This window comes from Prenolepis imparis, unplaced genomic scaffold (genome assembly GCF_030444845.1).
Source record: "Prenolepis imparis isolate NDT839.2.m4 unplaced genomic scaffold, iyPreImpa1.0 SCAF_8, whole genome shotgun sequence".
Taxonomy (NCBI): domain Eukaryota; kingdom Metazoa; phylum Arthropoda; class Insecta; order Hymenoptera; family Formicidae; genus Prenolepis; species Prenolepis imparis.
Genome location: NW_028141166.1, coordinates 1,689,108 through 1,700,575, shown reverse-complemented (window position 1 = coordinate 1,700,575; position 11,468 = coordinate 1,689,108). Strand labels below are relative to the sequence as shown.

The 11,468-nt window shown below is 31.9% G+C and overlaps 2 protein-coding genes across 2 annotated transcripts; both read right to left on the bottom strand.

Annotated features, from left to right (window-relative positions):
• Window positions 1-5,140: 5,140 nt before the first annotated feature.
• LOC145939253 (uncharacterized) lies at window positions 5,141-6,175 on the bottom strand. Its single transcript, XM_083043495.1, has one exon. The coding sequence runs from the start codon at window positions 6,173-6,175 to the stop codon at window positions 5,141-5,143; it is 1,035 nt and encodes a 344-aa protein (XP_082899621.1).
• A 1,708-nt stretch (window positions 6,176-7,883) lies between these two features.
• On the bottom strand, window positions 7,884-9,386 carry LOC145939252 (uncharacterized). The gene has a single exon (XM_083043494.1). The coding sequence runs from the start codon at window positions 9,384-9,386 to the stop codon at window positions 7,884-7,886; it is 1,503 nt and encodes a 500-aa protein (XP_082899620.1).
• Window positions 9,387-11,468: the final 2,082 nt, after the last annotated feature.

Below are 11,468 nucleotides of genomic sequence, written 5' to 3'. Positions count from 1 at the left end.
TTAATGTAAAACATTTCGGCTATCTCTCTCTTCCTCGTGTTTTTCAGTATGTAAAACATTATATTTATTCCAATCGAAATCATGTTTATTCAGACCGTTTACTTATAACAGAATGTGAAGTATGATGCAATTTTATATGATTACAATGTTCTTTAAACCGTGTACTAAGATGTCTCTTCGTTTGTCCTATGTATGCCGCTGGACAGTCATTACAATTTATTTTGTAAACGACGTTAGTCGCGCGATCTCTGGTCAAAACATCCTTGCCACACTTAATGAGGCTGTACAATGACTAAAATGCTGTACAATGAAAATCGTGTATAATTGAGATGTAATTGTAACTAATTTTATTTGTAAGTATGGGTATCTCTTGTAAATTGGGCTTGGTTATACTAAAAGTGTTCTGTGTCACCGACGATATGTAAAAAATTTTGTTTCAGTGTTTCAGTGTTTCACTTGAAAAGGACCACAATCATATAGTCGAAACGTCGTGAAATTTAAATAAATTTATTATTTGCTAGTTTTGGTCGATCATTTCCACTACTCCTAGATAAATTATTATTCATGATATCACGTAATGTTCGATCCATAATCTCTAGAGCATGTTGTGGTGCCGTTGGCGCTTCGTCCCAAATAAAAATATCCATTTTTTTCAATATTGAGCTTCCTTTGATTGAATTTTAATGCTAGATGATGAATCAGCAAATAATGGAACTGGCAATCCAAATATCTTATGAACCGTTCTTCCTGCTGGCAATAATGTCGCTGCAATGCCCGTAAAAGCCATTGTACATACATGTTTATTACGAATTTTGGCTAAGTGATAGATAGTTGTATATGTAAACGTTTTACCTGAACCACCTGGACCGTCGATATAAAAACAATTATTATCGTGATTATTATTGTCTAATCTATTTAATATAAGATCCACTATTTCTTTCTGCTTGTCATTTAATTGTTCATATTGTTTGACACCAATTTCTATTAGTTTCTTCAAGTGTTACATAATCATTCTCTTCATTATTATCTTGCAATTGTTCCATTTGTGGAAAATCAGCAAAACTTTTGCCTTCAGCACACAGCATAGCATTGATTTGCGCATAAGCTTTCTTTTGTCCTTGTAATATTCCAAAATGTCGTACATAATCCTCCGACATTGTTACTTTAAAATTTTCACAAAGCTCTTCAGGATGCAATGGTTGACAATGTAATAATATACGTACAAATAATCTACGAAGTTGTCTTGGCATCATCCATCCAACAGCTTCGTTCATAGCTCGTCTCCATTCATCATCATCTTCAATCAAACCTAAAGCTAGACATGCCGCTGAAAATGTTTGACAAACTTCTCCATTTACAGTTTTTAACTTATCAAAACTCGTAGCTCCCTTTACTGTAAGTAATAATAGTCGTAAATGATATAATTCAGTTTGTGTTGGGCTAACGGAATATATTCGTCCTATGCAATTATAATGACTCTTGTGTTTACTCCAACGCGATATATTTTTACCATTAATTTTTTCTTTTTTAAATGTATAATAACGTGGAATTTCTATATACAAATATTGTTTTGCTTCTTCATCGCGAGAATTTAATGCAAAATAATCTATTAACATAGTAACTTGATCTAAAGCAGAAGTTATAGTTTCTTCATTTGCTTCATTTTCAATTATAACATTTTGTTGATTAGGAAGATGGACGGGTAAACGTACGATAGTATGGCTTTTATCTTGTAATTTTTTCTCAAGAATACGCCAGCTCGCTTCTACAGGTCCAACATAACGAGCTTCTATAAAATTGCGTATTTCATCATAATCTATAATTATATTTTCTGTTATTGGTTCAATTGTAATAGCAGTAGCATCATGTCCTTTATAAATATATTTATACAGATATTTAACTGATTTGATACTTGAAACAATTTCAACATTAATATGACAATTAAATATAATTGATAAAATAGGACAATATGGAACTACATAACGATTATCAACTATATATCTACCAGGACGTTCAAAACTTTTGCCATTATTTCGTCGACGATAATAAGGATAAGCATCTTCATCCATTCTGGTCTCTTCATGATACGGTTTAGGGTAATTTTTCGAACATTTTCCATCTACCAAACACCAATCACCACAAGGTCCATGAATCATATGTTTCATAACTATGTCATGTAAAGCTTGATTTTCACAAGGATCAGGAATTTCAGCAGAGATATACTTATCAACGATTTGTGGAGTTGTTATTTTGGAATTGTCTTTTAAAGTAACTAACATGTGGACATGTGGCAAACCACGTTTTTGAAATTCAATAACATATACAAAGGTTACTACTTCTCCAAAAAATTTTTGCTTAACAATCAAATTAATTAAATAATCTTTTTTAAGATTAAAAACACGTGCGCAAATATCAGGTCTATCAGAAGCTTGTTGTCCAGGCAAAAGATTTTCTTCAATTTCGCGCCATTTTGGATTGCAAGTCATTGTAATGAAAAGATCTGGTTTACCAAATTTACTAACAATTGCCATTGCATCTTGATAATTTTGTAACATATTACGTGGTGATATTCAACAAATGTGGATGGAAGTATAACCATCTTTTTAATACGTCCATTTAAGTTATTCGCCGTAGTTTGTAAATAATCTCTTAAACCTTGATATGTTTCAGTACGTAGTTGTTTTTGATGATTTTTGCAATAATTTATTCTGTCCTTTTCAATTTTCACATAATTGTCTACAAGCCATTGTTGAAATAAACGACGACCTAATAAAAAGACGTTAAATTCATCACGAATAGCCATGCGATATTTAATATACTGACCTCTCGTTATTCGTTTATTACTATTTAATTTTGTTATATATAAATTACAATGCCATCCTTGAGTTCTATATGGATAAAATAATGGATATATCCATGGTTCAACATTTGGATCCATGGTACTAACATTTTGCAAAGATTTGTTATTTCTATTACGTATTGTTACATATGATTCTGGAATTTCTCCATCAGCAGTTGTACGAAAAACAGCAGCAACTTCATTAGTTCTTTGAGCATTATATCGACGTCGATCCATACCTGGTTTTAATGTAAATAATAATTGTAATTCTGGTAATATTTCTCCAGATTCTATTTCTAATCGTCGTTGATTTTCTAATTCTTCACCCATCATTTGATAAAATTGAGCAAATACATTCAATTCCCGCATTATATGTTCAAGATTTTGTATAATTTCAAAATCTAAATCTGAATTTTCAATAAGACGATAATTTATTGCTTCATTAGGATCTATAATAAAAAGTTGACCATAAGTCGGATTTTCATTTTGAACAGCATATAATGCTGTATTTATTTGTTAATAAATTTGTCCTTGTATTTTGAAACAATATGAACCTAATCGCCTATTTTGAAAATTAACTAAATTAGCATTAAATGATGCAAACGAAAATGTACTATTATAACGAATATATTTAAAAAATTTATTAGATTTTTCATGACTTCCATCGAATAAAGTACGAAGGAATTGGGGAAAAGACAATGATTACAAACATACTGCACCATGATTACAACAATCATGAAAAGAATTTCCTTTATTAGATATTTTTTCAGCTGCAAAGTGTTTGGCGTTACAATGAATGCAAGTTACATCCATAGAACCAAAATAGTATTCAACTATGTCGCCAGTTAATGTTGTATTATCAACATTTAAACGAGGTTGTTGTTTTTTTTGTGATCGATAAGAGGATTGATATTTTGCACGTTGTTGATATAATGGAATAGTATTTGTAGAATTTTCTCCAACTATTTCATTATTCAATTCTATTATACGTTTATTATGTATATTACCAGTGATGCAAATACCATAATTTCTTTGATCAATTGTTTTTGATAAAACAGTATTAGTAATTACTGTTTTCGCATTTTGACGACGACGACGTTGATTTTCTGCATTTCTTTCAAGACGTTGTCGAAATTGTTCTTCTTCTTCCACACTGCGCTTTACTTTACGTTTTGGTATTTCGAAAAACAAATTTCTATATCAATGATTATTAATTAATAATTAATATTTAATCAATAAGATTACTATTAAGGCTCTTCTGTATTAAAATACAAATATAAGTGATAGGCCTTAAGAGCCGAACGCGGATGTTGTTGCGTATTCCAACGAAAATTTAATTTTTCGCTGGAATTAAATTAATTGTGCACAGGGCACGAATTTTATTACTTGGTATACTGCCAAGTCTTGTAATAATCTCATACTTGAGATTTTTATACATCCCCTCTAACCCCCTTAAAGAATTAGATGCGAGAGAAAAATATAGATCCGAAAGTAGCTGAATCGGGAATCGAACCCGAGACCTTTCGCTTGCCGGGCGACTGCTCTTCCATCTGAGCTATTCAGATCCTTTCGATTCTATATTTTTCTCTGCTTTTTAAATAAATATTTTAAATAACGCCTTTTCGGCCGGCGTAAATAAACAATAAGATTACTATTAAGGCTCTTCTGTATTAAAATACAAATATAAGTGATAGGCCTTAAGAGCCGAACGCGGATGTTGATGCGTATTCCAACGAAAATTTAATTTTTCGCTGGAATTAAATTAATTGTGCACAGGGCACGAATTTTATTACTTGGTATACTGCCAAGTCTTGTAATAATCTCATACTTGAGATTTTTATACATCCCCTCTAACCCCCTTAAAGAATTAGATGCGAGAGAAAAATATAGATCCGAAAGTCGCTGAATCGGGAATCGAACCCCAGAATATTTAATGTTTACTATTTATTGTTTAATAATTTTAATAATTTTAATAATTTTAATATTTTTAATCAATATTTAATATTTAATATATACATATATATATATATATATATATATATACACACACATATATGTGTATGTATAAATGTGATTAACAAAAAGGAAAACAATATTTTTATATAACTAATTATTTAATAAAATTAATTATTATTATTTATTGTATAATTGTTTTACTAATAATATTTATAATTATCTTAATATATTAATATAATTTTAATGAATATTTTAATTTTATATATAACTAGCTGGCGTTTGTTCCTCGCGCGCTTCGCGCGCTCGGCACGCATTTATTAATTTTGTTTCGCGTTTAATTTTTTTTTAATCATTAAAAACTTCTATAAAAACAACATTCCGAGTTTTATTGCTCTCATCAGGAATAAGTATTGTTTGATCTTTTGCCGAACCAATCCGTGAGAGTCCCACATATAATTGGCCGTGAGAAAAGACTTCGCTTTGGAGGTCCACGCCAACCACTTTGAAGGTTTGCCCTTGCGACTTATTAATCGTCATGGCGAAACACATTAAAACAGGAAACTGTAACCTTTTAAACGCAAATGGCAAATTTATAGGAACCATGGCTATCCTTGGAATTAATGTTATTTCACCAGCTGCAGGTCCTGTCAGAATGATTGCCTCTATGATATAAGGCATGAGACGTTTAACTTGCAGTCTCGTGCCGTTGCAAAGCCAAGGTGGTTTAAGATTCCGAATCAGCATTATCGGGATACTAACTTTTAATCTTAGTTCGTGTGGAGACAATCCTGAAGGGTTGAGAGAGTTGAGAAACTCGATCGGGTAGTAGATAGCTTCATTTCCATTTACCATTGTGTCTATTGACTTGTATATTTCATACTCCGTAGTGACTTTTCGTGAAACTGCTTCATTAATCTCCTTTACGGCTTTATTTTTTGTAGTTATGATGGCACGTTCGCAAAGCCAATTTGTTTCTTTTTGTTCTAAATTCTCAATATCTGGATAAACATTGTCAATAATCTGGTCGATAGTTCGGACGCAAGTTCCTACAGTATCGGAAATGTTAATGTACTCATTCTGAGTTATAGAGATAGAACCATCACCAATTTTAAGCAGGTACTGTGCAAATTGTTCTAAATTTTGGTCTCGTAGATGAACTCGCATGTTAATAGTCAATCGAAGTTTTTGGACGTGCTGCCAAATCTCAGATTTTTTCATACATACTTTCATAATATCCGCACGTGTAGCTTTAGGCACCACTGGCAAAGTTTGCCTAAAATCACCAGTGAAGACAAATGTTACACCACCCATTACCTTTTCTGATGTTCTCAAGTCTTTAAGGGTTCGATTGACAGCATCTATATGGGACTTGTGTGACATCGTACATTCGTCCCAAACTATCAAAGATGCCTGTTGGAGAAGTTTACCAGAAGCACCATTTTTTCTCACGGAGCATATAGAACTTTGGTCTAAGGACACATTCAATGGCAATTTAAAAGTAGAGTGGGCAGTTCTTCCGCTACTTAAAAGAGTCGCAGCTATGCCTGATGAGGCAACCGCGATAGCGATTCTTTTTTGACTTCTTATTTTCGCTAAAATCAACGAAGTAACAAACGTTTTGCCAGTGCCTCCAGGCGCATCTATAAAGTAAATATTACCCTTATTATCTTCAACACTGTTTATTATCTCGTCGTATACTATTTTTTGTTCTGTGTTCAGTTTTACTTCGTTTTCTTGCAAAAATGCTTGTAAGTCGTTAATATTGTATGTTGTTTCTCATAAGTAAAGCAAATTATCTATATTTGAATCATTACGCTGAGGTTCTGGCAAACCAAACTCTTTCAAGCGCTTTTCTCCAAGAGTGAACACTATGTCCTCAAGAAAAATCAACCCCTCATTGAAAATTTCTTCTGTGAACTGAATCTCACTATTGTTACTTTGCTGTCGAACCCGATGTAAAATATCGTCGCATAGGTATGTCCTGAATGCATTCCATAATTCCAAAGATTAGACATTTCACAAAACATTAGCATAATGCCAAATAACTCTCTCATTTTGTGTACACTTTCCGAAATTGCTGCATCTGATAGAGTGTCTCGCCAGTGTGTGTGCAGCAAGTTCCGAGCAAGTTCCGAGCTTGACACGCCGCACGATAAGTGGGCATTATTTCACCATTCACCGTCTTTAAGTCATTAAAAGACGTTGGTCCCCTGACGTGATGTAGGAGTAGTCTGAGGTAAAAGCATTCTGAATAATTAGGATGTATAGTATACATTCGTCCTAATGCTGTTTCCCGCTTTATACCTGGGTAATCATCTACATCTTGGCCCCGTTTTCTTCGTTGCCATTTTTTGTTAGACCATGTATAATAAGCCGGTACTTCGTGATAAAGCAAAGTTTTTGCAAATTCATCATCCACACACAGAGCAAAGAAGGCTGTCAGAGTAGTCTGAAGTGGATTTTCTATAACTTGTTGTAGATTTTCTTCAGTAAAATACACTCTTTGCCCATTTTTTAAATGGACAGATAAATGGACAACTGTAGGGTAACGCTCGTGAATAGAAAATCCTAGTATTCTCCAGATACCTTCAGAGGTACTCAAATATCTGCCATTCAAATAGTTCTGAATCTCATCTTTTTTATTTTCAATGGCAAACGTTGCCGCATCGCTACCTTTATTAATATACTTACATATGTATTTGATTGCCTGCACGGAATGACAATATTCAACATTAATGTGTGCAACAAAACATCTAGAGAGAATCGGACAATATGGCACTACCCACTTATTATCAACTATAAAGTTATTATACAATATAGTATAAGTTTGTCCACCGTCAGCCGGACATCTCCTTCTGTACTTAGGGTATCCATCATCACCAATTTGTGTGTGCTGAAGAAACTCACGGGGATATTTTTTTGAATAGATACCTTTTGACATGCAAGGTGAGAAGGGATTAACGGCTCCACATGGACCGTGGATCATATTTTTGCATACTATGTTGTAAAGTAATGAATCTTCATTTTTATTGGGTATTTCGGCTGAAATAATGCTATCTATTTCATCAGATCTTATTTTGTTGACTAATCAAATTAAAATATGGGCATGAGGCAAACCCCTCTTCTGCCATTCGATTGAAAACATGTGGCATCGAACTGGACCGAAAATGTCCTTCTTTGTTATGATGTTCATAAGTTGTTGTACTTTTAGGTGAAACACTCTCGAAACAATATCATGTCTTTCACTTGGACGCTGACCGGGATATAATTCTGTTTTAACTTCAGGCCATTCTGGATTGCACGTGAAGGTGATAAATAAATCAGGCTTTCCGTAATTACGAACGTATGTAAGGGCATCCTGTGTACGCTCATGAAGATATCTAGGCGATCCCGTAAATGTGGATGGTAAAATAACTAATTGCCCTATGTCGGCCGGATTAAAATCTTCATTGACAGCATCTCTCAAGTGTATGTAATTGTCAACTCGTAATGTTTTTTGATGTGCCCGAATAAAATTTAATCGTTCAGTAATCATTTTTGCAGCCATGTCAACACAATATTGATTAAATAACTGGCCATATCTGTATAGCGTGTTAAAATTATTTTCTCTCACCATAAGTTTATACGCATAGAACTGCATACAGGATACTGTTTTGCGAGGATTATCTTGTCCAGTGATTGGTACTATTTGTGGGATACTGATATTGTAACCATCTTCGCCTTTTATGTATATAAGAGGGTACTGCATTGGATCGTAAGAACGATGAAGTTCAGATATCCTTTGAAGTGTATTATCACGTGATCGCAGCACTATATCCCTAAATCCACAGTCTTCATCAACCATCAACACTGCGACTTCGCTAGTTGTTGGAGCATTATAGCGACCTCTGTGTTCACCAAGCGGCCGCTTTTCGGCATGAATTACAATTTTATAGTTATCTTTGTTAGGTGGCATTTGTTCAATAGCTGTTGTAAAGCTACGCACATAACTATTATTGTCACGAAAAATCTGTTGTAAGGTTTGCAAAATTTCTCTTTTGAGGTATGGTGCAGAATCATGTCGTAAAGTTAATTGTTCCTCTTCAGAAGTGAAATAAATTTGTAGAAATTGAGCTTTTGTGAGTGATGGAGATAGTAGACTGCCAATCAAATGATAAATTTGGCCATGCACTTTATTTGGCATATAGTTACCTTCTCTAACTTCCTTACCTCCAAAAGATGTCATTGCAAAACATCCATTATATTTTCGAATATTCTTCTGAAAATTTATTGATCTTGGATCCGTTCCAATAAGTAATTCTTTCAGAGTTCTTGGTGGTTCATCAATATCATTTAGTTGGACCTGCCCATTAGAGCAACAAAGTCCCAATGGCTCTTTGGACCATTTTTTAGCGCCACAATGATTACAAACTTTATCCATTTTTCCCATAGAAAAAGCGGAATAACCCAAATAATCATTACTTGGTTGATAACAAAACGCAGATCTAAGTCCAATGATGGAATTGGATGCATTTCTTGCCTGATTTATTTGACATCGTCGACGCTTTAAGCGCTCTTCTCTCTCCGGACTGGTCTCGGCGACTCTAACCATGGTGTAGCGAAGTCTTCTTCCTTCTAAGTATATTTTTCTTTCAACACACGTTTGAGAAGCTCTGACTTGAGAAATTCGCAATCGGTTTTGTTCTAAGCGTTCTTCCCTTTCAATATGTGATTCGCTAACTCTAGTTCGAAACATGCGTTAACGTGAGTCTGACAATCGTACCTCCCTCTGAGAAACACTTTCTAAATTTCAAGCTTGTGCCAAATTTTTTTGCTTTAGGCATTTTCAAAAAATATACAGAGCAATTAAGAAAATAAACTAAATGCTTATAATATCAAAAAAAGTATTGAAAAATATTAGATAAAACAGGAAATTCTTTCAAAAATTCTTAAAGCGTCTGTATAAAGAAACCAATGCGTTTTTTAAAGAAAATTTGACCTAAATGAATCACAAAAGAATCAAATTGAAATAATAGAAATAACAAAATTTTATTAGTTTAAAATTTCTTTTATATATTATTATTTAAAAAGAATTAAAATTAAGATAAAATAATTTTATAAATGGATTTAATTTAATAAATTAATTTTTAAAGTTAATTTTATAAATGGATTTAATTTAATGAATTAATTTTAAAAGTTAAATATAAAACTCAAAATCTTTTAAAAAGACAAAGTAATGTATCAAATGTATAGCTCTTAAAAGTTAAAAAGAAAACTTAAAACTTTTGAAAAATACGAAAGTAATGTATCGCTCTAACTCTATGAGAATTTTCTCTGTATGAATATGAGACTTTTGGAATGTTTGTCAGATCATTTCTTTAGGCTAGCATACAGACTACAACCTAAAGAAAAAAAGCATACTTACAATTAGATCTGCAAACGAAATAAATATAGACTATCCAAAAGTCTTCGTAATCGTAAAAAAGTAATAAATACTTGAGAAATTGAAGAGAATTAATCTGAATATTCGCATGCATCGTATCCAAATTAGCTTTTTAGATATTGCATCCAGTGATATCGATAACAGTCATGATCGTCTTCTAAAAAAATAAACTAAATACTTATAATGCCAAAAAAAGTATTGAAAAATATTAGACAAAACAGGAAATTCTTTCAAAAATTCTTAAAGCGTCTGTATAAATAAATCAATACGGTTTTTAAAGAAAATTTGACCTAAATGAATCACAAAAGAATCGATAGTAATAAATTCATAAATATTTTAATTTTGGTTTAATTATAAATTGAAATAATAAAAATAACAAAATTGTATTAGTTTAGAATTTCTTTTATAAATTATTATTTAAAAAGAATTAAAATTAAGATAAAATAATTTTATAAATGGATTTAATTTAATGAATTAATTTTTAAAGTTAATTTTATAAATGGATTTAATTTAATGAATTAATTTTAAAAGTTAAATATAAAACTCAAAATCTTTTAAAAATACAAAGTAATGTATCAAATGTATAGCTCTTAAAAGTTAAAAAAAAACTCAAAACTTTTGAAAAATACGAAAGTAATATATCGCTCTAACTCCATGAGAATTTTCTCTGTATGAATATGAGACTTTTGGAATGTTTGTCAGATCATTTCTTTAGGCTAGAATACAGACTACAACCTAAAGAAAGAAAGCATACTTACAATTAGATCTGCGAACGAAATAAATAGACTATCCAGAAGTCTTCGTAATCGTAAAAAAATAATAAATACTTGAGAAATTGAAGAGAATTAATCTGAATATTCGCATGTATCGTATCCAAATTAGCTTTTTAGATATTGCATCCAGTGATATCGATAATAGTCATGGTCGTCTTCTATGTATAATATACTCTTCAAATATGTAGAAGAAGATGGTTATTAGCTCTTCAGAAAAACTTTCGAAAAATGTAATACACAGAAAGAATGTTACAACACAATATACATGAAATAACAACCAAAGAAATATGACATAATTAATTAGTAATTCTTTTTTAACAAAAGAATCGTGCAACATGCCATAGTCGCCGCTCGCGAAAAAAGATATATAATACGTTCGAATTAAAAACATATTTTTACATATAAATAATAATTACATAAATTGACAAAAACATAAATTGTTTAAATTACATTGTTTTAAAAAACGTTTTAAATCACA

Bases quoted from the DNA above. Each gene is read 5' to 3' on its own strand.
- LOC145939253 (XM_083043495.1), bottom strand. From the start codon at position 6,175: ATGTCACACAAGTCCCATATAGATGCTGTCAATCGAACCCTTAAAGAC.
- LOC145939252 (XM_083043494.1), bottom strand. From the start codon at position 9,386: ATGGTTAGAGTCGCCGAGACCAGTCCGGAGAGAGAAGAGCGCTTAAAG.